General features: G+C 38.7%; 2 protein-coding genes across 8 annotated transcripts in view; one reads left to right on the top strand and one right to left on the bottom strand.

Moving 5' to 3' along the window:
* ptbp3 (polypyrimidine tract binding protein 3) overlaps positions 1–17,836 on the bottom strand; it is a 44,321-nt gene extending 26,485 nt beyond the window's left edge. The window contains exons 1-2 of one of the 7 annotated variants that reach the window (XM_079449225.1): positions 17,677–17,836; positions 4,634–4,689 (exon numbers count right to left, since the gene is read on the bottom strand). Coding sequence is in view for 2 of the 7 variants with exons in the window: in XM_079449223.1 (XP_079305349.1) it covers positions 17,673–17,684 (12 nt within the window). In the remaining 5 variants the exon portion in view is untranslated. Of the gene's footprint in view, positions 1–4,633; positions 4,690–16,095; positions 17,490–17,672 lie in introns of those variants that run through there. The other 6 variants (XM_079449221.1, XM_079449226.1, XM_079449227.1 and 3 more) reach the window with 6 other exon arrangements.
* Positions 17,837–18,775: 939 nt separating this feature from the next.
* Positions 18,776–24,783, top strand: hsdl2 (hydroxysteroid dehydrogenase like 2). The gene is made up of 12 exons (XM_079449220.1): positions 18,776–19,043; positions 19,251–19,445; positions 20,876–21,039; positions 21,127–21,225; positions 21,310–21,424; positions 21,676–21,779; positions 22,208–22,306; positions 22,387–22,581; positions 23,225–23,296; positions 23,386–23,532; positions 23,629–23,757; positions 23,909–24,783. The coding sequence occupies exons 2-12, from the start codon at positions 19,429–19,431 to the stop codon at positions 24,019–24,021; spliced, it is 1,254 nt and encodes a 417-aa protein (XP_079305346.1). The 5' UTR covers positions 18,776–19,043; positions 19,251–19,428; the 3' UTR covers positions 24,022–24,783.
* Positions 24,784–24,792: the final 9 nt, after the last annotated feature.

Below are 24,792 nucleotides of genomic sequence, written 5' to 3'. Positions count from 1 at the left end.
GAGAGAGAGAGAGAGAGAGAGAGAGAGAGAGAAGTGGAGAGAGAGGGAGGAAGGGAGGTCTAAATGCAATTAAACCCATTCCAAGCTCTTCTCTCTACAGCTTCGCCATTAAACCTGACGAAATACTCATAGAAATAGGTGGGCCACTTTACCTTCAATAGTGTCAATAATCCATCTTAAAATTAAACGTTCTTGAGGTTAGATTTGATAAATATTTGGTGAAACTAGAAACTTTGTATTAGCACCTGTTGTGTTATTGCTCCTGTATGACATATCGCTTATTGCTCCCTGAACTCTTTGTAAGTCGCTTTGGATCAAAGCATCTGCTAAATGACTAAAATGTGTGCAGGTCGTATGTTTTCGGAAATAATTGTCTTTTATAAATGCGATCAAACTAAAGACTGTACGGATATTTGAGGTGTGCCATACTATTCAATACGTACTCAATATTAACATGAGATATGGAGAAAGTGTCGGAGCTGCGGCCCTGGAGGAATTTAACAGTATCTTACTAGATTTCTTAATAGTGGACAAAATACAATATAAAACACAATAAGGTTCCATTAGCTAATGTGAAATAACTGTAATGGTCATTCTTCGTTTATGTAAGCGAATGCAACCTTATTGTTAAATATGTGACCCTGTGTGTGAAAATCCCGCTAACGTCTTTTCATCCGATTTATTGTTTGTTTACATACTGTAAAGAATATTGTGTGAAAATATAACTTTGATATCTTTAATATTGAGCGAGTAACATGTCGAGGATTTACGAATAGTCATTATTTCATATCGGTTATAAGACCTTAGCCTGGATTTCACAGGAAGGGTAACGATAACATATAGCCAATATATTTTCAAAAGCTCCCATCAACTTTACTACTGTAATGCAAAAAAATCTAAATCAGTTTGGTGGCAGCTCTACTCCCTTTATTTAATTTAAATTACAATGCAAACTTGCTGTGTAATAGTAATGAGAAACTATTGTGTTAATAAGAATTATGAAAAAAAAACTCTTGTATATTACGGTAACGATTTGCCGTAATGATAATAGCATTGTGAATGCGATTCTGTACTCTCTCTAACCGCATTAAAAAGAGATTAATTGGATGGCACTGCAAATGAAAATGCGATTACACATGTGCGTCAGGTTTTCTTTGAAAGGGAAGATGTTATTTCTGGAACGGCAAACAACAGAAAAGCTGCTGCCGCTACCTGTTGCTGGATGTTCTTCATAAGACGTGTTGCAGTTGCAGAACTCTCAGGAAAACATATGATTTGAAATGATCATTTCAAAGCGGAGCGCCTGAGAAGACGAGACTTTAAGGATAGTTAAAAATGGTTTGATCATTTAATAGCCTGGCTTGAGGATATTCTGTAATTAACAGGGGCAGAGACAATGAAATCAGGTTGTCGAAGGACGCAGAAGTTAATAATGTAAAAGCGCAATTTTCGTCCTTCATTAATCTGGCGAGCACATCGCTGGAGGCTATCTGGTGATTTTTTTTGTCTAAGTGGAAGCAAGCAATTGTTTTGACATGCAGAGTATTACTGCGAAACACAGTGTTGACTAAAAACGAAAGTTAGGACTTTTCGTAAAGGTGTAGTTCACACAAAAATGAAAATGACGTCATCATTTACTCACCCTCAAGTTGTTTCAAACCTGAATCCATTTCTTTGTTCTGCTTAAGACAAAACACGATATTTTAAAGTAATTGTATTTCCTACTATAGTAGCCGATAGTGTCCCAGAACTGTTTGGTTACAAACATTCTTTCACATATCTTGTTGTGTGTATTGCTTAAATGTTGCATTGACTACGTTTATAAGGTTTGTCGTTTTGGAAGATCAAGAGCCTCAGTGTTTACTTTCATTACATGGAAAATAGAAGGATGAACACTGCACATGACAAAACGCATTGTCTGAAATACACTCGTATGGAGCATCATTAAGGTGAGTTAAAGAAAATATTTACGTATAAATAATACAATTTAAATGCAAAACCCCACGACTGGATCTTATATACTCTGTGATGCTCGGACGCTGGTTTTTGATGTTGAAAGCAAACAAAATAACCATGGAAACACTTGGAGGGGGTTCAAAGGGAGATTTCTCTTATGTAATATTCAGTTTGGTGCCACCAAAGAGGATATTGGGACAAACTGGCCACACTAAACTGCAGTGACCCAAACTACAACCATAATCAAAATAATTTAACTGCAATACAATTAATTTGGCATAGTACTGTACGCAGAGTCCATCGATCATCAGTGGCCTTTTGCACACATCGGTCTGTAGATCCAGCAAGCAGCAGTAAAATACCTGCCTGTGCCGGCCGCTGAAAGAAAATCTACCACTTCCTTGAAAAGACACAAATATTATAAACCTGACAGCAAACAAATCAATATCTCTGAGACTCGAGCCATCCGTTTCCCCGAGGTTGACCACAACATGTCTCTGTGCCAAATTGCCTTGTTACAACGGACATTGTCAGACAATAACATTTTCCATCAGACAAAATTGAGGAATCAAGAGTGAATTTGTGGCGCTGGGAGCTGAGAACAGGCTGTCTGGATACACGCCAGACTGAAATGATCTTGATTCTTTTCATCAAGCTCCCCATGCAACAGATTCAAAACAAACAAGTCGAAGAGCAGGAGTAAAGGGAAATGCGGTGGTCTTGTCCTGTGGAGCGAGCAATTTGGAAATAAATATCAAACGGGCTAGACAGGCAACACACTTTCACAACAGATCTTCCTCCTGATGGAGAGATCATGCAATGAGTGAATAATGCCTCTGCCATTTCATGTTTCTTTGATGGCCAGGGTACTGACGTTATTGGATTTACGTTTCATGCATGCAGGGGCAAGCATACAGATTTATTTGTGCAATAATATACCAGTATTCACACAAATGTTAAAGGGATAGTTCACCCAAAAGTGAAAATTCTGTCATCACTTACTCACCCTCTTGTTATTTCAAGCCAGTATGACTTTTTTTCTTTATATATTTTCAATAATGTTGGTAACCGAACCACGGCAATACCCATTAACTACTATTGTACGGACCAGTTTTGGGCAGGTTAATTTAAAAGTAAGAAATTACTAGTTACTAATTACATATTCAATAATTACACCCAATTCTGGTAAGGACACAAAACCAATGCAAGTGAATTGGTAAGGCCGTTGTTTGGTTACAAACATACTTCAAAATATCTTCTTTTGTGTTCTGGAGTAGAATTAAAGTCATACAGGTTTGAAACGAGTAAATGATGACCGATTTTCATTTTTGGGTGAACTATCCCTTTAATAGCTTAATAGTCCCAGTGAAATTTTAAATAACAATGCCTAGCGTTTATTGTAAATAGTTTATCAACGTGGGTAATTCTCTTTAAAAAAATGTCATCATAATCTTTAGTTAAAATCTAAAAATAATGTTAGACGGCTTGGGCGGAGCATCCGTTAACTCCTCCCCTTCAACAGTCACTCCGCTGCCAGTTTCATTTAAAAATGCAACGGCTGTTTTTATAAATCCAATCAAATCGCAGCGATAGACGAAAGCCACGCCCACTATTTTCTCATTCAAGATTCCATTTCATTGGTTAAAAATTAAGTAAAAATTATCGCAACTTGCGATTCACAAGGACTTTAAAGTTTGCGAGTTTGATTCAGTTCTGTGAATCACTTCACAACGGTTTCACTGAAATGAATCAAAGCTCGACACAAAAAACAAAAATGCTCTGATAAAATGTATATTCTTCAAGGATGTTAAGGTATATAAATTCTAAAAGTCTGAAAACAAAGATACATTTTTTTCTGCAGCAAAAGTGTCATCAGATCAAAGGGAGAAAGGTTATAGAGCCCGATCACTTTGAACAAACCGCATTCTTCATCGCATATCACATTTAATTATTTCGTCTAACTGCGATGAAGAATTAATTCTCTACGTCTGCTCTTATCTTCAGGGGAGCGTGTGAACACGTGTTTTTCTCCCAGACTCCGAGTCTTCAAAGAACATTAAATATGACCATTTTAAGTCAAAATTCAAGCCAAACACATTTTTGTAGACTACAAATAGTATTCCAAGTATTTTCCACCGTGCAGGAACATTATGTTACGGAAACAACTTCATTGTACACACATTATCACTCAATACACAGAAACATAATGAAAAACCATTAACCATAAATCATTAATCGCAGCATGAATTGTTGAATAGTAAACGTTTGGATATGAGGTTGTCATATTCGGTGTAATAAAAGCACACGCACCAGTAAGCCAGGTGCCAAAAGGGATTTCATCAACAGATGGACTTCACGGTACAACAAAGCAGAAAGGCTCAACAAAACAGCTCAAACTGTCTATATATTCTGCATTCGAGTAGTCATCTCCTAACATGTTTTTGTAATCACATTTTTCTATAACTATAACTTCAATAACATCTGCTCAAACATAATGCAAACCTTGTTTAATAACATAAGTGATTATATCTGATATCATTGTCAAAACGACATCAAATAATTCGTTCTCCAACCCTCTAATATTAACCAATTCCTACAAGAACTCAACATTATTCCAACGCACTTCAAGTCGCTCCTAAAACACGATAGTTTCTCGTGAAATGAAGCAACACTGTACCTCAAACTCATCACCAGCATGTCAGATTATTCCTCTGTGTTACAAGCGACTGAAGGCTAAAAGAGAAAGAGAATGAAAGAGTGAGAGAAAGAAAGGGAGACGGGCCGATGAGGAGGAGGAGGAGAGTGACAGAAGCGCGTGTAGGATGAAGAGAAAAGTGAAACAGACGGAGCTCAGAGAATACTGATGTCCGGGAGACGGGAGAGGAGGACAGAAGGAAAGATGAACCATGGGAAGGGAGGGGTTGTTTAATGTGCGTGCGTGAAAAAGAGGGAGCGAGAGAACAAGCGCATGCGCAGTCGATGTGGACGGTAAAAATTATGTATATTTATTAACCGAAGGCAAACAAGCGGTCGTCATACAACGTAGCCCCATGCCACTGTTGTGAGGCCGCTAGCATATCATGACGTGTACGAGGAAAATAAATGAGGGAAATGGAGAGCAACAGGTTGATGAGTTTCCCTAGAAACAGAGAGGGAGCGCGCGCTGTAGTCTGCGGGGAACAGCTGTCCTGTGGTTTCGTGTTCGCTCCATGACTGTTTGACAAGCTGCAAACGAGCGAGGCAAACCTGCTTAAATTATATCCGACGAAGCAACTACGAGTCGTCTGCTTGCAAAATGTTTTCACTTCAATTTAAGGGGCAATTTCATTTAGGGGGCATTTTAAAGGTGCGTTAATACGGGGGCAGTGCTCAGCCGTCAACGCATGCGCAGCGCATCTAGGCTCGACCTGTGACGTATTAAGAACTACCGCGAAAAAAGCACAATTTAAACGCGAGAAACACATTTGGGGTGTTGGTACGAATGTCGCATTTAAAAGAGGACACAGCAAGTTTCAGTTTTTTTATCTGACGGCTCCTTTAACTTCTGTGGCCTCATGGGACGGAATAGTGCCAATCCCAGTACATCACCTGAGATACAATTAAATTAGCATAATAGGCTACTATTCAATATCTATGACAAAACAAATATTTTAATTCGTTTTTTACTTATCAGTTTATTGCAACATTCGCTCAGTGTATCGATTCGATCAACAATGCGTCTTCCTTCACTGAGGGTGTGGTTCAGCGAGGGGCAAACAAATCCCAGGTAGAGCACATTTACTCAATTTCTATAAAAAAATGAAGAGACATTTCTAATAGATTGATTAGTTTATGTAAAGAAAACAGGGTGTATGTTTTTGAATAGTGCATATTCGATGCTTTTATACTGAATTGTATGGTCGACAAATCTAGCAAAGTGAGATGAAGGCCAGTGTGTGTGTATCCGTTCCATTGTCTATGATATGTATTATTGAGATGTGCCCCCCTCACCAGTAACCGTATACGACTGGACAAACAAAGCATTCCAATTAACTAGCGCTGTTGAAAGACCCACGGGTGCTAGGTAAATGTAAACAGCAGATGAGAGAGAGATGAAAGGAGAAGCAGGTTTTATAACAGGTAACAACATATAGCAGACCCGCAGACGACTGTGGATTTCTATAAAAGCGGAAATGACAACTTAGCCTTCAGCAATTTACTATAGCAACCGTCTCATACGAAGTTACCGCATTTCCATTGGAGTATAAGTCGACACCGTCAACAAAATAATAAAAAAGAGAAACGTTCAGAAACTTCCATTAACCAACATGAACCAAAATACCATCTTGGTGTCAGGCAACTTAGATATGAAACAAAATCTTCAACCCTATGCCAACACGTTAACATTTGTCGAAACACGCCGAGTCGGACATATCTCGTGTAAATCTCACAGCCAATTTTCACATTCTCAAGAAAACCCACCCAGCTTCAGAATAGTTCAACAATCCTTAAAAAAATAGAGACAGATATCAAGTCAACACAGGCATAGCATGCTTTTTTTCGAGAGTGCAGCTCAGACAAGCTTGTTCTGATCCTTTGTATACAATTCCGATACCACACTAAAATCTGCCCCCTGCTTGCCTTTTCCATTGCTTGGGGCAATGGAAAAGCTCCAGTGAAAAAGGGCTGGACTTCCTTATTGACAGCTCCGCAACGGACACATCACAAGTGGCCTGACAGCTGTAATGCACTAAGAAACAGTCGAGTGGTTCGAGCTTTTTGGTAGTTTGTGTTATGATCCCGTCTACATTCACACCTCAGATGCTGTCACAGAAAACAGGAGTTCATCAACACCAGTTAATGAGCACGGTTCTCCATATCTGCAGCTATAACAACACAAGGGTGAATCTCATGAAAACTGTCAGGGACATTGAGTAAAAATAAAGAAATTATATTTGCATAATGACAATGAAGCCTGTTTTAGGACAAGTAAGATATTTTGCATTACGCTACTATTTCAACGACAATTAAAGACCCCATGAAAGGTTTTGAAGAGCCGGTTTTCTTCAAACCAAAAATGACAATTCTGTCATCATTTATTCACCCTCTTGTCTTTCAAACCTGTATGCCTTTCTTTCTTCTGCAGAACACAAAAGAAGATATTTTGAAGAAAGTCGGAAACCAAACAGCGTCGGCACCCATTCATTTCTACTGTATGAACACAAAACCAATGCAAGTGAATGGGTGCCAGTTGCCAACATTCTTCAAAATATCTTCAGGAACTTTTCTCAGGAGAAATACTGTATCCGAGGACACAAAAGCTGCCATTTTCTCTTCAATTGATCTCATTAATGTCACCGAGAAAACATTCAGATGCAACCAAGAAAAAGCTGACAGAATCAATCAAACTCGCACCTGTCGAGTTTACGCTCAGATAAAACCTCGGTCTCCCTAGCAAATAGAAAACAGAACAGATAACAGCAAGGCAAATAAGAAAGAGGAACTGCAAACTCATGTTACTGAGGGGAGGGCCAGACTGGTGTCCATTTCCCTTTAATATTGTAGGGAGGTAATAAAGAGTGGAGAACTAAAACCAGCCAAGCTGACTGTCAGGTCAGATAGGAGCGGCCATATGATCCTATCAAACCCAGCATGCCTTTCACCTGAGCTGCAGTGTCTGTGTGGGGTGGATGCAGAGAACAGTAAGATGTCCTGTCAGTTATGAACTGACCCCGATGCTGGAGCGCATGTCAACATCAGTTCACCGCAACCAGATAACCAACATCTGAACGGCGGAATTTGTAATGAAAGCATAAAGAAACCTGGGTGATAATAAATCCAATAAATGATGTCTTAATAAATGTCTTGTTTTTGGATGTCAAATAACGTGAAGAGAATTGCAGTCTTGCTGTAATGCTGAAGTGAAAGTTGCTTTTCCTGTAATACTGCTGAGCAAATAAAACACACAAACATAAAGCCGCCATTTCTTTTATCTTTACAATATAGCCTTCACAGCTACGCCTTTCTATGCATGACTAAAAATAACAATGTCTTCTCAAATACATTTTTGTTTTAGTGGTGTTTCCCAAGACAGGTCTTAGTTTAGCTAAACTTAGCTATAGATACTAAATGTACGCCGTGTTGAGGAAAGGTGTGCCATTACTTATCTATGTGATCAGATATTTGGTGCTCGTTGGAAAATCCCACTTTATGTGGCGGTTTGCCGGACAGGGATTAGTTTAAACCAGCACTAGGTCTGAGTTAAATTAGACTTACAAAACTTACTTAAACATGCCATACAAAAACATAACTTTTGTTCATTCTGAGACAACACAATAGCACTGATGTATTTTAAGATTTGTCAGTGCAAGTTTCAGTTTGGACACCTCTAACATTTATTTTAGCCTTGGACTAGTCTTAAGCCCTGTTTGGGAAACCGCCCCTAACTCTACTGTGTGTTCACACTAAACGCAAAGCCTAGCGTTCCTCGCTCTATATCACTTCTGGGATTATTTAAATATTGTATTACTTGCGTAAATAAAAACTTCACGCGCCGGGGAATGTCTTTGCGCACCCTGAAGTATCAAACTGAAGTAGTCAAAATGTAGAGCCCTATGAAATCAGTTTTTTAATTTTTCTGGATTCTGTGTTTTCAGTCTTTTAGTGTACAATAGTAACATATTTGCCCATTTTCACTCATAAACTACCTACAGTGGATACTTTGAACCATACAAAATATAAAAAATAGGGTATAATGTCCTTATCTAAAGACTTTTAATTCAGACAGGGAAAATAAGCAGATTCATTAAACCTCATCTGAATAATTCCAATGTTATTCAAAGCAGATTTCGTAATGCGGAAATCATATGCTCTTTGAACCAATATGAAATTCAAGCGAATATTACACGTCCGTGGTAACTGCAGCACCCAATTTGTATCATTTGCGCTGCACGGCGCAAAGACGCGCATCTATTCGCGTCTTTACATTGACTTGTATGTCATTTACTCAAATAGTTTAATCCGCTCTTGGTGTTCTGGGATTCAAAAAATGAACAAGCACCCACGAAACCATCCAAAATCACAGAGGCCAGTTTTGTAAACAAACAACTAAAGCCCACAAACATTTTCTTGAGAAAAAGTAACTGAAAAGCTTATTTTTTATTTAGTATTGGCAATATTGAAAAAATCCCCTAATAGTCTTGCAAAGTAAAGTTGTTGGTTAACTATAACATCATATGCAGATGGACATGTTAGCAAAGGCGCTAACATGTGTTGTTACTCGCTGGCTAACATAATAAAAGTATCACATATAAATAAGCCTAGCTGTTTTCCAAAACATGCAAATGCAAAGCCTTAAGTCACACAGTATGTTTCCAGTGAACCAAAACCCAGTGAGAAGATTATTCAAGTCCAGTTAAAAAGAGAAACAGGAGTACAGTACAATAGACCACATTCCGGTGGAGATGACAATGCCAACGGAGAGCTAACAATGCTAAGCAGCCAAAATACTGAACACAGAGCAACACGATGAACAAATTATTTGAAAAACAAAACAAAAACAAAAAATCTGTCAGGCTTAGCTGTGGCTACACTTTGTAGTAATGAGTTTCGTACAGGAAAACACCTTTCAAGAATGTTCTTTAGGGAACTTTTCCAAATTCTTATTTGTGTTTCACAATTTCCAAAACTGGTCCAACGGAGAAGCTATAAAATGCTTTAACGGTAAAGGTTGTCTTTCTGCTGAATTGGCAAAAATGACTCCCACACAGGCAAATTTACTCAACGGGATAAATGAATTATTTCATAAAATCTTTAATATTTTAGTCTGCATTTATTAAACAGATAACAAAACACAGAAGCATTCAGGCCATTGAAACAAACTAAATTGTGGGCATACGGCTCTGATCAGTGTGTAAAGGCAATAACATGATTTTCCTGTCATGTGATAGTGGCGTGCATTCCTCACAGATTTAGTCCAACACTAAATGAAACAGTCGAGAGGAAAACAAGTAAGAGGGGTGCAAAAGTCACCGCCACAACGCTGGAGTGGTGCAGGTGTTTGCGTAGCGCGGCTAAAAATGCCGCTAAGTGGTTGCTAGCAGGTTGTGAAGACTATTATTGTGTCAATGGCTTTGTCGTTTTTTTTGTTTTCTACATATCAGGAAAGTAATTTTGAACGGCGATTTGAAAACTTCCCAGGGATGGCAACTCTCACAGTTAATGGCATGTAGGCTTGGCACGATCGACAAGAGGGCAGGAACTCCACTACGCTGCCAAAAATGGAGAATAAACTAGGCATTTGGGATTTTCCCACCATCATTCACGAGAGTTCAGTATTTGAAAAGATATCATTTTTCTGGCTTAACCATTATGTGACTTTGTCATATTGGATGCACGTGAATAATGATATAAGTTAAAGCTCCGGTCTATTTGGGCGTAGCTGTTAGAGGCTTCATACGTTATGCTCTGGTTAACCAAACAGCATCTGTTCTGACTGAGAGGATTTGCCCAGAGGGGGAGATGAGGGGTGTGTCCAGCGGGGCCGGCCCCTCTAAATCATCCCTGTAATTTACAGCGAGGTTGTGTTCATCAGACTCTGTACTCCGGCTTCTCATCTCTACATTTGGCTGGGTTCACAAAAGCATACCGCCATACTATCAATTCCAGTAAATTTGCGGTATTCATGTAAACAACTATATTTGCCAAGAGCATCAATATACAACGGAGCGCACTGCGTGGAATACAGTACTGTATCCCACAATGCAATGTGACTGTTGTTTCACATACTGTTTATAAAATGAAGTAGCCACACTGAGTGGAAAGAACATCTGTGTATAACGACACACTGAGTTTTGCTTACATGTATTGCTTCAATGAATTGAATGTGATCATTTATGCGGTTTGCAATTTACAACCCACAAACCTTTCTGTTTTCCAGAGAGGAAAGTAATACAACTTTGAAGTGTCAACTTTGTCCTTTTAATATTTGTTGATATTTTGATGAATGTTGGTAACCAAATGTAACCATGAGCGGTACCCTTGGACTTGGTTTTGTGTCCATACAATAGAAGTCAATGGGTACCACTGTGTTTTTCGGTTACCAATATTCTTCAAAATATCTTCTTTGTGTTCGGATCAAGAAACTCATACAGGTTTGAAATGACAAGAGGGTGAGTAAATGATGACAGATTTTTAGGTGAACTATCCCTTTAAGACTTTAGCCTGATTTCACAGACGGGGTCACATGTATCAACAAAATGTTTTTTTTGGCAAACTACCCGATTTAACCTGCATGTAAACAAGTTGAAAACATCTTCCCTTTCCTACCATTTTATAAATAAAGCGGCGTCAGTTTCCACTGCAATTTATTTTACTCATGATATATTGAACAGTGTGGCTAATCCTAATAAAGCAAACACACTTACTCATCCATCATAGATCAGCTGTTTGGATAATGTAAAGTGCTTCACCTTTCAACTGAATCTGCCGAACGCTGAATGCTTAGTCACATGACTGTTTAATTTCCCTAGGCAAAAGTGTGAAATGCACTTAAACAGGCAGGAGTACGATCTGTATATCTCAGCGCCCGGCGAGAAGCGAGCTCAGTGAGGAAGATGATAAATGACAGGATTTCACCGGACTTCAAAAACATCTCTTGTTCTGATCCTACGGATGGATGGAAGGAAAGACGTTCTATACAAGAGCTTACAAAACACTTGGCTGAGTGTCTTACACGCTGAAGAATTCATTTGTGCATAACTGAATACACCTGGCTGCTAAATTTATCTTTTTGAAAGTAAGAAATTCATATGATGGTTTGGAATGACATGAGGTTGAGGAAATGATAAGAAGTTTCATTTCCTGGTGAAACTAATACAGAATGTCTTTATAGGGACTCTTAAAGTGACTTTTTGTGAACAAAATGTGCATTGAAGGTTCGATACACGTGGTCAGTTCATGGGTCCCCTGGGAATCGAACCAGTAACCTTGGTATTTATAGTGCCACGCTCTACTAGCATATGACGAAAGGTCAAGGGTGCTGAAAAATAAGAGGAACTGGTGACATCAGCTGAATTGGAAAGTCGTTTCAAAACAAAATACAGGAAAATCACATTCAACAGTTTTTTACTGGAATAATGGAATTGTTTAGAGTTAAGGATGAGCGATTGGAATTTCCATAAAAAAAGCACAGGGAATGGCACACAGTTGTTTAGACACATTTTGTCTTTGAGCTCCTCATCCTGCAGGGTACAGCAGGAAGAACAATGTATGAAAACAAGGAAGTAGTGAACACTGGCACTGGACAACCATGTAAAAGCTTCTCAACAACACTAAACCAGATTTTTACATTTTCGGAGATAATAATAAGAAGTGTGTTTCTTTGATATGATAGCGATGCTAATAGAAATATTGATACTTGCCTTTGCAAACAATGCTAACACAATAAACACAATGATGTGTATTCTTGATGTTTGTGCCTCATGTACAAAACTCTTCTTTGGAAAAAATGCATCAGACCTCGTAAAACTCATTCCGAAGCTCTTTCCCAAGATCGCAAAATGTCCTATTAAACTGCTCCTTTAGCAAAACACAAAAGACATCCAACTGATTTTTAGAATAGCAAACATGCTCAAAAGAATAGGGCCATACGCACACTCTTAAAAATACGATGCCATAGAAGAACCTTTTTTTTTGTCTAAATGGTTCATTAGGAAACATTCGCAGGACATTTCTGTTGCACAAAAGATTCTTTGTGGCGAAAAAGCTTCTTCAGAATATAAAAAGGTAAGAAAGTGATGGTTCTTCTATGTTCTGGCATTGCTGTGAAGAACCTTTTAAGCACCTTTATTTTGTCGTTCAAAATCTGTATATGACATAAAAGAAGATATTTTGAGAAATGTCTCAGTGGTCTTGTGTCCATACAATGGATCTCAATGGGGGCCAATCTTGTTTGGGGGTCAACGTTCTTTAAACCATTCTCTACAAGTAATACATATTTGAAATGACATGAGGGTGCATAAATGATAAAATTATTTTCATTTTTGGGTGAACTATCCCTTGAAGACATGCTATGGGTCCAAAAGCCGGTACAGTTCATATGTACCCAAACAGCACCAGTTAAGAAGGAAAAGAACAGAGTATGTCTGGAGATGAGGACAGTGTCCATATGGCAGAAATGTGAGTGGGCGAAACATGTCGCCTTTCTGCAGAAAATCAGAAATTCAGCAAAGCTGAGTTCGACCGCAACATTTGTTACTGTTCATATAAACCTGAACAGGCTGCAGGTACATAACAGCCATTTCATTTATGCATCTACTAAAATAAGCATTTTTTATAAAAGCATTGACTGTAGCATGTTGGGTAATTTTCATGCAAAACACAGACTGGTTGTCACATTGGATACACATGAACATCAAATACACAATATCATCTGCAAAAGACACGCGCTAGTTTTATGATGCTTTAATGTTTTGCCGTTGCTATGCAGTTGCTAGGGAGTTCTGAGTGATGTTGACCTAAGCCTAAAGAGTCAACCTCTAAATCTCTGTCTCTAGACTACGGTCTCTAGATTTGGCTCATGTTCCTCATTTATTCTAAGTATATGGGGTGAAAAGGGATAAGCTTTAAAGTATAAGCTACAGAAACAACCATGCTTTCTCAGCAAGCACTCAAAAAAAAAAAAAACACTCAGGCAGCTTTAGCAATAGCATACCATTAAAAAGCACAACAACGAAGCTCATCGTCATTTTGACATTCCACTGACAAAAATAGCCCAGTTTCTTCTCAAATAAGTCTCTCAGCCGTGTGAGGGCAGTCATCACATGACCTTGTTTTCCTCTTTTCGCCTTCATAAAATAAGACTCAAAAAAAGCATTCTTCATTCTCATCACTGTTCGGTTCCACCTTCTACACTTCTGACCTGCAACCTCAGAATATCTTTACGTTTGACATCCATAAATCCCCTTGCAATGAAAGCACCGATCTGGATCAATTTGAGGCTTCCACATCTAAAAGGGTTTGATAACTCAGACAAGGAAGAGCTGATCCGTGATAAGCATTCATTTCCTGACGTGCTTTGTATGCACCTGGGCTGCAGCCTGTGACTCACAAGCGTCGATGTTGTTTTCAATGGCCTGGTCTAATTGGTTATTGAACATGTGGGGATGAACATTCTGAATGATGCCACCTAGGGCTTATGCTACGTTTCGGGTAAGTGATTTGAACAAACTGTAGCATCAAACCTCACCTGTGAGCTACGAACATGAATCCAGTGTCTTGTTGAGCAGAGGTGAACTCTTACTTTCCTGAGCTACTACTGCATTTGGAGTCACATAGAGTTACAGGTAAAGGGGAACTTACAGTTTAAAAAATGAAGTGCAAACGTTATTTAAAAGATACCGTTATTTTTACTGTGCCAATCACAAGTCAAAACGTTGTGCGTATTACATATTCAGTCTATAGGCCTTTTTGTATATATAACCAAAACAACAATGGCGGCGAATTTTTGGGTTTAATTTGGGTTTCGTATGACCCAAAGCGTGTAGTGTTTCTTTACAAAGTGAAATCGCCTATTTGTTAAAAGTTTTTAAAAAACGGAGAGCAAAACCGTTTTTGTTTTCTTTTCTGTGTTGTGTAAACGCACCCTTAGTAAACAGAATATCAAACAGACTTGGGGTGGCAAGTTGCAACCACCTAGAACACCTTAGCAACTGCATTGCAAAGAGCTAAGATCCACTCAGAATTCCATAGCAACCGCATAATGGCCCTGGCAACCACATACAACACCCTAGCATTGCAAGCGCAAACTAAACCACACCTTTTCATCATAAAATGAACACATCTTGTAATTACTGATAATGGAATATTAAGAGTTAAAAAAAAATTTGACTGAACCAGCTATAATAATGGTGTACGTACAATGACAGTGAAACCACAGTCTTTGCAAGAAATTATCTACTGTAAAATCTAGTATAGCTTTTCTATACCCTTCCGTGGCAAAGCACCACAGCTGACACCCTCAAGTGTTTTTTCATCATGAACAAACCTCGTTTTGTAAACAGGATCTAAGAGTGACTCGTGCTGTTTTTAGATTAGACTTTAATTACCAATTATTACTTCTAGTATTTACCAAAAACACAATAAAAAATAAACTAGAAGTAGAAAGTAAAGGTTCTAGTTAGAGGGGGCGTTTCTTGGAAGTGTTTGAATAAACCACATGATGTAATCCGCGCTAATCTACCTGGAGACCCAGGTTTGTCACACAGGTTTGAGGGAAGTCTGGTAATAATACCCGCCTGTTATCCCCGCACCCCACGTCTTGACTAAATGGTTCAGGCAGCATTCGCTGACAGGATTTAATATTTCCTCATGGAGGCAACATTAGTGTGAGAGTCAAATGTCTTAAATGAATCATCCACATGAGGCACCAAAGTGCTCATCAAACCGTTTCCATTTTGGACTATGGGTTCAAACTCATCGTGTAATTCATGGGAGACAAATCTGTGAATTATTTGGGTGAATCTAATAAAGCCAGGTCCGGGTACGGTTTGCATTGAAATTGTATTTTGCATAAACATATTACATTAATGATATAATCTACAAAACTTTATGCACAATGTACTTTTCTATTTGATTTCGAAGGTGACTATATGAACATTTCATGTGACAATCCTAATGAATAAACATTTTCAAAACTTTTTCTAAGCAGCACGCTTCAATTCTCAAACCTACAAATAATGATTTGTTTTTTCTATAAAAACATCACCTTTTTTAAAATAAGGGCATCGGGTCCGCTTATAACCAGCCAGACCAGTTTCCAGCCCACGGTACAACGTCTTTCAAGAACATCTTGGACGTCACTTCGACAAGGTCGATTATTTAAGCGAGGTTACTCTTGAAGGTGACACTGAACCAGTGGTGGACATTCTTAACCAGACCTATTTTTTGCTTGCGGGTGCAAGTGAGAATTTGGGGGAAGGTGCAAGCTCACACTAAAAGAATCGAACTGGCCCTCACTCACAGCATGTCAAACATTTACAGAGGACCTAATCGTATCAGGTAATAAACAACATTGTTTGTATACACAAAACAAGCCCTAAACAAACATCATCCGTGCACCGCTCCATTGCATAACAAGTGACTGATATCATCATCACTCACCTCCCGAAAGTTATTGTAACACAATCCAAACCCAGGTGGACTTCCACCCCCCTTGGTTATTAAAACCAAACGAGAGACATGCACACAACATATGCAGAATGCAAAGCATATACATTTTGCGTCTTTCAGAAGCAGATTGCAATGCCCACACCGGGGAATTGTGGGAGTTGGTGGAAATCCCCAGTGAGTGTGTGAAAATGCAATTATCTGTGGCTTTCGTTTTGGATTATATGCATTAGTGATACGGTAGCATTATATGATATACTGCAACGCATTACGGGTTAAGATGATGAAAATGATTGTGGGCAGGATTACTAGCCCACTAAACAGCAGAGAGGTGTGACATGATATAATAGGAAACTGCTTTTCTTTGTTCCTTACGGACAACGTGACACAAGTTTCCATCAGCCCACAGGACGCAAACCTATAACCCACACGAAACGCGACCGATGTGTAAAAAGCGCTTTTCTGACTAAAATGTTGTTTTTCTCAATCGCCTCCTTTAATAAAGTAATTTAATGGCCGTATGCTTCCAACGTCGGTATTTCAGTTTCGACATGTATGCGTGAAACGATTCCACGCAACGCCAATAAAACCGTTGCGTTCACAGTTTCGCAGAAACTACGCGCAGCGAAACAATAAGAGGGCAAAAATCGCACCCCCCCCCCCCCCCCGCGAGTGTAAACAATGATACAGTTAAAGCATATTTACCCCATACCACCCCCACCCCCCGTACTGTACGCGTGACGGGACCGATCTAAAACTCATATTGTAATAATGCACTTTATATCTCAACGTGATGTAAACACGTAACATCGTTCGCGTTTCGTTGCGTCGCGCTTGTGCAGTGCGCGTTTGCGATGTTAAACTCATCGCGACGGAAAAACACACGTCTCGGTTTTGTTTCTCGATCGTCATTTTAAGAACACACGGTAACGTTACGTCGGCGCATGAAAGCGCGAGCGTTCCGCGCCAGGAAACACTGTTTTCTCCACAGAATCGCCCCAGAAACGCCCCTTTCGAGGCTTTAAAATGGCAGTAGCCCGTGAGGAGCGCTTCTTCCATCAATTCCTACTACTTCAGATATATTTTACACGTCAGTTTTCAACGTTGTGTGTATATAGCCCGTTTTGAAGGCTAAACGAGAAACTAGCCTAGGCTACGTAACAATATTCTGTTGCGCCCTGTAATCCCAACGAGCGCAACGTTACTTCCTTGAATCTAACTTTGATCGTGGCACAATCGCGCTGTTATACGCCCATATTTCGCGTTTCAATAACCCAGACCCGATTCTCAGTCACGGTGTACATTTGACAAGTCTGCCGTCGTTTAAAAGCAAGCCAGCTGAAGCTGAAATAAAGACTGACACTTCGAATTTCCACGGCTTTTGCATTAAAAACTAGCGCCACACGGTTACATCTCCTCGGCACTTTAGACGTTTGCTCCCTCCCCCACTCTTCCTTCCCATTTTCTGACGTGCTATTATTGTTTTATGTTATAAAGGAAATCAACACTGCAACAAACAAACAAACAACTCAACAAGCGCGCGGTAAGAAAATAAGACACTGGAAACTCACATACCCATCCATTGCACAGAGGAAAAGAGAGGCGAGGTGAAATAACAATGCAAGCACAGGAAAATGAAGAAACGGGTGCTGCTGTTACTACAGTTCGACCCAACACAATCTCGGGCACAAAGGCGCTCACACACACACACACACTTCCTGCTCCTGACGTGAACACAGAAACACACACACATACACACAGACATGTACAGACGCTTCTCTGTACAAAATGGCCTCCCCTTTTCAGCAGACACACCTTTGAAGAATGATCTAAACGCGCAATGTTTGTTGCCGGACGATTGCGGGCAGCAAGCAATAAGTTTTGCGCATCCATTGTTTTGACGCATAATTTCACGATAGCGTCCGCACTCGGAGCTTAATGAAGCAAAGATCTCGTTCCAGGAACATATTTATTAATTAAGATAACGGGCCTCGGGGAACGCTTTAGTGCCCGATGTTTCCAACCAACATGCAGTAGGTGAACTCATTGTGGAGCATAAAGCAAACTCTTCTTTGAAAACATAAAGTCCACCAGTCTTACCCTCTATGGTGGACGCAATGAATTATTAATATCGGTAATGTTCCCCGTTTCAAAAATGCCTATCAGCGTTTGTCGATCGTGACTATTCTTATAAATACTAGTAATGTGGGCAGTGAAGATGCCCGAGGCGTGTAAAAACGTGTTACACTTGTTGGACCTGCTGAACTGCAGTCTTGTGCATACATGAAATGCGCGTGAGGTGTGTATGTCATCAAAAGTGTTGTGTAAGCAAACCCCGATGCACGTGAGGGGTTCAATGTTGGCAGGTTTTGTCAATTGTAAGTCAGTCGGGATGGGTGTTTGATCTTTTAGCTTTCTTCGTGTAGTAAGAGACCGCGGAAGTCATCTATTTTCAATCATTACGATCTTTAAACAATCGACAGTCGTCATGGTAACATCATTTTTGGTGTCCGGAGAATTATGATTATTATTATTATACAAACAAAATAGATTGAGATAAAAATGAAAAACACTAGTTAGAAAAATTAAGAACACGACGTACGAATAAAAGCATTATTTTTGGAACAAGTAGAGTTATTGAGAGCGACATAAGCTCTCCAACACACCAGACGGCGCTCTACTATAATTTTGCTTACGTCACACACACAGCGAGGAAGACATCTGTGTCTGTATTTTTTTATGATAAATTCTAAATATAAAGTATAACCTACAAGGTTCATCTTAAACAGTAGTGTAAATATTAAATAACAAATGATTGTTTCCCTAGAACCATTACATGTGTTTCATCATATTACTCTTAAGTAACAATTCACATTAATACATTTTCTACGTTTTTTATCATATAGCGCAGACGTCACAATGACAGTGTTAAACTCTGAAAGGTGACTTTTAATCTACACATGTACATGATGTGCTTTATTATTCGGCGCTTTTATTTATTGTACTCCACCTTACTGTTTTTCATTGATCATGTATTGTGATCTTATCTTGAAAAAATCAAATAAAGTCCGTTTAATGCGTGTATAAACGCGTGCCCGTTTATCTATTTCGCTTTGTTGTTCGTTTGTCTGATTTAATATTGTTGGCAGTTACAGAATCGCTTCCACGAAACTTGACCCGGAAGTGGTCAGTGTAGTCTGTTACTAGAGTAAAGGGCGAGAGCTCATCGCACCGTGTCGACTCGAGAAGGATCATTTAATGTTGCACTTATAGATAACGACGTCACGCCAACTCTTCTTCCATCACAGCTCAAACATACAGCTCGGCATGTTGCAGAATACAGGGTGAGTTCCGATCACACAGTCAAACACGACAAGTCACGCATAGAAAACTCAAGTTCATTTACTTTAATGTAGCGTGTTATTCATAGTGGGTTAAATGGCTGGTTTCTGGTTGTTTCTTGTAGATGTATTCGGTCTTAAGCTCAGATGTGAAGGACACCAGTGGGTTGGACTTCATTGTCAAAACTTTGCAGATAAAAAACTCCACATAGTTTGACTGGAGTCACGTTGAGTCTGTTGATTTGGCATTGCACATTGAAATACACTTGCATTTATTATTTTATTATTACGTATTTACACGTTTCTCTAAACTGCAACGCTGTGACCTTTACCCTAAATTGAGCCAACTACGCGCAGGTGCGTCCCTTGACGTCAGCACCGATTATGGCATATTTTTACAAATCTTTTATATATTATGCAATTCAATAGAATGTTATTTAATGTCATTAAGAGAGACGTGCTTGACTGTTTCACATCTGTTCACACAGAAGACAAAATAAATGTTTCAAACACTGTTTTTAATGCATCTGCTAATGGTATCTAACAGTTATGTTTTGTCTTTATTGTTTAAACCAACAAATCTGTCGAGTAGTTAATAGCAAGCAGCTTTGACTTGCCAAAGCAAAACTTTGGGATAACAAGCAATAAAAATGAAATAAGCCATTTGAAAAGTTCAATGCAAACTTTTAGTTTAAATAAAAAGGAACCCCGTGAAAGTTTCAATTGAAGAAAAGCTCATCGTTTTGATGTGTTCACTTTAGTGCTGTTAAAAAAAATAAAGTTTTGTGTTTATGTAATATATTTGTGTGGTATGTAAAGTGATATTTATATGAAGACTTTGGTTTGTCAATTTTTTTTATTTTTTTATTATTCCAATTAATATCAATCAAACTGCATTTGGTTTGTTTTGACTTAAGCCATAATAACTCTAAAAGCTAACTCACACAATAAAACGTGATAACAAAACATGATTTTTGAAAATGATTTAACACAAAGTTATTTTGTGTAACATATTGTGTATTTATTATATAAATACACAAACAAACTACATAATTAAGAAATTTGAGTATTTTATAGGCTATCAATACATCATGTAGATTACATTTAAATATTAATTTATATATACTTGTTACAGATACAAATGTATGTAAATTACTTAATAAACTTGAGTAGTTTACTAATAAAATACTTAAAACACACCTCTTCGATGAATACTTGACAGACAAATGAAAAAGAAAAACACTAGCCCTCTTCTCTCAACAGGTATTGTTCTGGCTTTTGTTGAAACTAGTATCTTTGTATTAGCACCTATTGTACTATTGCTCTTTTATGACATACCGCTTAATGCTCCCCGAACTCCGCAAGTCGCTTTGGATAAAAGCGTCTGCTAAATGACTTCATGTAAATGTGTGTGCATTTAACATCTTTGGTAGGAAGTTGGCGGGATGTACCCTGTTCATCACCGGTGCGAGTCGAGGTATTGGCAAGGCCATTGCTCTCAAAGCTGCGAGGGACGGTGCTAATGTGGTCATCGCTGCTAAAACCGCGGATCCCCACCCTAAACTGCCAGGAACAATCTACACAGCTGCTGCAGAAAGTAAGACGCACAAACCTATTTTACCTTCTGATAAATTAACCATATTTCGTGTGATGCGACCATGACTGGATGATGTGTGTTTGGTAGTTGAAGCCGCGGGAGGAAAAGCACTGCCGTGCATCGTAGATGTTCGGGACGAGAAGCAGATAAGTGACGCTGTGGAGCTGGCGGTGGAGAAATTCGGAGGTCAGCATCTGTAATTCTTTCCTGGTGTTGCGGATTTCTAGCGCTCACACAATTGTTTTCAGAGTATGTGTTATGTTGTTTCAGGAATTGACATACTGGTAAACAACGCCAGTGCCATCAATTTAACAGGAACCTTGGAAACTCCATTGAAGAAAGTCGACCTGATGTTAGGCGTCAATCTCAGGGGAACATATCTGACGTGGGTAAAATATTACCTATGAGATCATTGCATATTTGTCATACAATCACAATATACGCACAATAGTGTTTTCATTCACTCTTGTTCTGCACACCCAGAGTTAAGTTATTATCGACCGTCCCCGCAGTCTCATACACAGAAGGAGTATTCCAGTTATATCAGTGCTGATGTACATCTTTGTGGTCCAACCCAAGTTCATGTTCCAAGTGCTGTTAACTGAAGCTATTTTCATTGCTCTATTTTTATTACAGATCTAAATTATGCATCCCACATCTTCTGAAGAGCAAGAACCCTCATATTCTTAACCTCAGTCCACCTCTCAACCTCAATCCCATCTGGTTCAAAAATCACACAGGTAGGTAGCATAAATACTGAAGATCTGTACTGGATTGCTGAATTTTGGTAATCAATAACTAGGGCTCCGCAATTTGTCGAAATAATCAGAGTATATACATTTTTACATATCGCAATATTTAGCAATAACTGAATTATTATAAAAAAAGTTAAATGTTATGCACAGACCACTTTGATCACCAACGCTCGTCCAAAAGAACTTCCTGTGTGGGTTTTTAACACTACACAATGGTTGAACAAAATGCAGCTAACAGAACATTTTTAACCAAATCTAAATATTAAACGATTATCTTAAAGTTTCAAGTATAAAAGTGAGATTTAAAAAACATAGAAGTGCTTCTGGACCAGTGTTTACATCTTGCGAAGTGGTCTATAGTCTATAAGACACAGCCCTACAAATAACTTATGATCTCCTATACGTCCATATAGCTTATACAATAGCAAAGTATGGCATGTCCATGTGTGTGCTCGGAATGGCCCAGGAGTTCAAAGGCTCCGTTGCCGTCAACGCCTTATGGCCCAGGACAGGTAAATATAGAGTTTCTATAATTAAGTCATCATGTAGTGTGTGTTTGGTTATAGCTGAAGCATTCTTTACGTGTCTTTAGCCATCCAGACGGCTGCCATGGACATGTTGGGTGGCTCAGAAGTGGGTAAACAATGCAGGAATGTGGAGATCATGGCTGACGCTGCCTACGCAATCTTGAACAAACCCACCAGCTTCACGGGACAGTTCGTCATTGATGACGACATTCTCAAAAAGGAGGGCATCAAAGACTTTGATGTTTATTCGGTGGAACCAGGTTGGCTTTGTGTTACTTGATATTTCAGAATGGTATGATAAAGAACCTACACTAACATCCGTAAACTTTAGGACATAATGGCCAAAGTTGTCTATAAATGAATTTAAAAAAAGAAAGATATTATGTTGGAACAGTTATAATTTGTTCATGACTAATTTCAAACATTCAGACGTATGCCTTCAGATCAAAGGGTTTTTAAGGAATAGTTCACCCAAAAGAAAATTATTTGATCATTTATTTACCCTCATATCATTCCAAACCTGTATGAGTTATGTTTCTTCTGCCGAACACAAAAGAGGATATTTTGAAGAACGTTTGTAACCAAACAACATTGACCACCATTGACTTCCATTGTATGGACACAAAACAACAAAGACATTTATCAAATATCTTCTTTTGTGTTCACAGAGGAAAGAGTCATATACAGGTTGAAAGACAGATGACAGAATCTTCATTAATGAGTGAACTATGCCGTCAAGATCACAAAAACATTTCAGTCAAGTGGCCCCAAACTTTTGAATGATAGCATATGTCATTTTATTACAGCACTTTTGTGACCGAAGTCCTTACTAAATACTTTAATAAAACATGCTTTGTAGGGATTCCAACTTTAAAGTTTAACACGGGACAACATCTTTTTTAGGGCATCCATTGCTTCCTGACTTTTTCTTGGATGAGCAGCCAGAGGAGCTAGTCAAGAAAATGGAAGAATATGGTAAAAGATGATATCTTTGAAAAACATGCCATGCTATTTGTTCTTCTCGGCGAACAACTTTCGATACACATGTTTTATTCTCCATTCAGGTGCGACTCCAGTTTTCAAGAGTGGGAAATCTAGTGCTGACTCAGCCGCTGCCGGACCTATTGCTGACACATTCAACATACTCAGAGGAATTCTGAATCCAGATTTAGTAAAGGCCACACAAGGAGTGTACAAATTTGATTTATCAGGTATTTACTATATCACTCTTTTTCCATTCAACTCCTGTATTGACAAACATAAACCTGACATACGTTTTATTTAAGTTGATTGTGTGTGAATGACAGGCGAACATGCCGGAGTCTGGTACATTGATCTGAAGAATGATGCAGGGGGTGCTGGCAGCGGGGAACCACCTGTCAAAGCTGATGTTGTCATGACTATGGACAGCGCAGACTTCACCAAGATGTTTGCAGGTATGAAAACGCTGAATGGTTCACTTCACATTATGTTGACATGCGCTGGTCTGAGAGCGAATGCTTTTGGACGAATACAAAAGATAAGCAGAAGGTGTTTTGAAACTAAATAAAACGATTTAAATAAGAAAAACATCATCTTTATTGACAGGGAAACTAAAGCCGACCATGGCCTTCATGTCTGGAAAGCTGAAGATTAAGGGCGACATGGGTCTGGCCCTCAAAATGGAGAAGATGATGGCTATGATGAAGTCCAAGCTTTGAAATGCTCACGTCCCTCTCCTGCCTTACAAGATCTTTCAGTGTCTTTTTTCTCTTTCACTGTTTTTGGTGAACAATTTGTCAAGCTGCTAGTAATTTTAATAAAGGGGTTTCCATTGATTTTGTTTAACATAATTCGTGCCACAGCTTTTTGGTGAAGATATAAAAAACGAGAATCTTACAAAAATGCATCATGACAACCATAGAAACGATTACACTTATACGGCTGTGAAATATAAGTTAGACTTACAAAATATGTTTGTTTTCCCTCTAAACGGCAGTAAAGACCCCAGAAATCTTACATGTGTCTCCTCAAGATTGAGACTTTAACTTTGTAGGAGGTCAGAGATTTTAGCATGAACTCTAAAATGTCTATATATAATATGTAAAATCATCTGACCTATCCAAACTCTAATTCTGACTATTAGTTCATTTGTCTGTTTTTCAAAGGTACCGTTTCAAGCAATGTATGTTGTGTCCGTGCTACTTCATTTTTAACAAGGAACAATAAACTCGTGCACAGCAATGATAACGTCTGTATAATAAAACGAGAGTCCTTGTCATTTTGTTTATTTTTAGGACAGTCAATCGATAACCTTTTAATTGTAGCATCCGCCTAACGTTATGCATGTCCGAATGTTGTCACTATGGGCATATTTACGGTCCATTTACAAGTATGTATGTGGCATTATTATTTAAACACGGATGTAATATTATATAAAACGATCGAATATTGAAATCATATGTAATTAAAAATCCATACGCGCACGTCAA

This window comes from Barbatula barbatula (assembly GCF_947034865.1).
Source record: "Barbatula barbatula genome assembly, chromosome: 24".
In the NCBI taxonomy this organism is placed as follows: domain Eukaryota; kingdom Metazoa; phylum Chordata; class Actinopteri; order Cypriniformes; family Nemacheilidae; genus Barbatula; species Barbatula barbatula.
This window is presented reverse-complemented; position numbering and strand designations above follow the sequence as displayed.

Bases quoted from the DNA above. Each gene is read 5' to 3' on its own strand.
- hsdl2 (XM_079449220.1), top strand. The intron at 21,780-22,207 runs GTAGGTAGCATA...ACGTCCATATAG, and splicing joins CTGGTTCAAAAATCACACAG to CTTATACAATAGCAAAGTAT. The intron at 22,582-23,224 runs GTTGGCTTTGTG...CATCTTTTTTAG, and splicing joins TGTTTATTCGGTGGAACCAG to GGCATCCATTGCTTCCTGAC.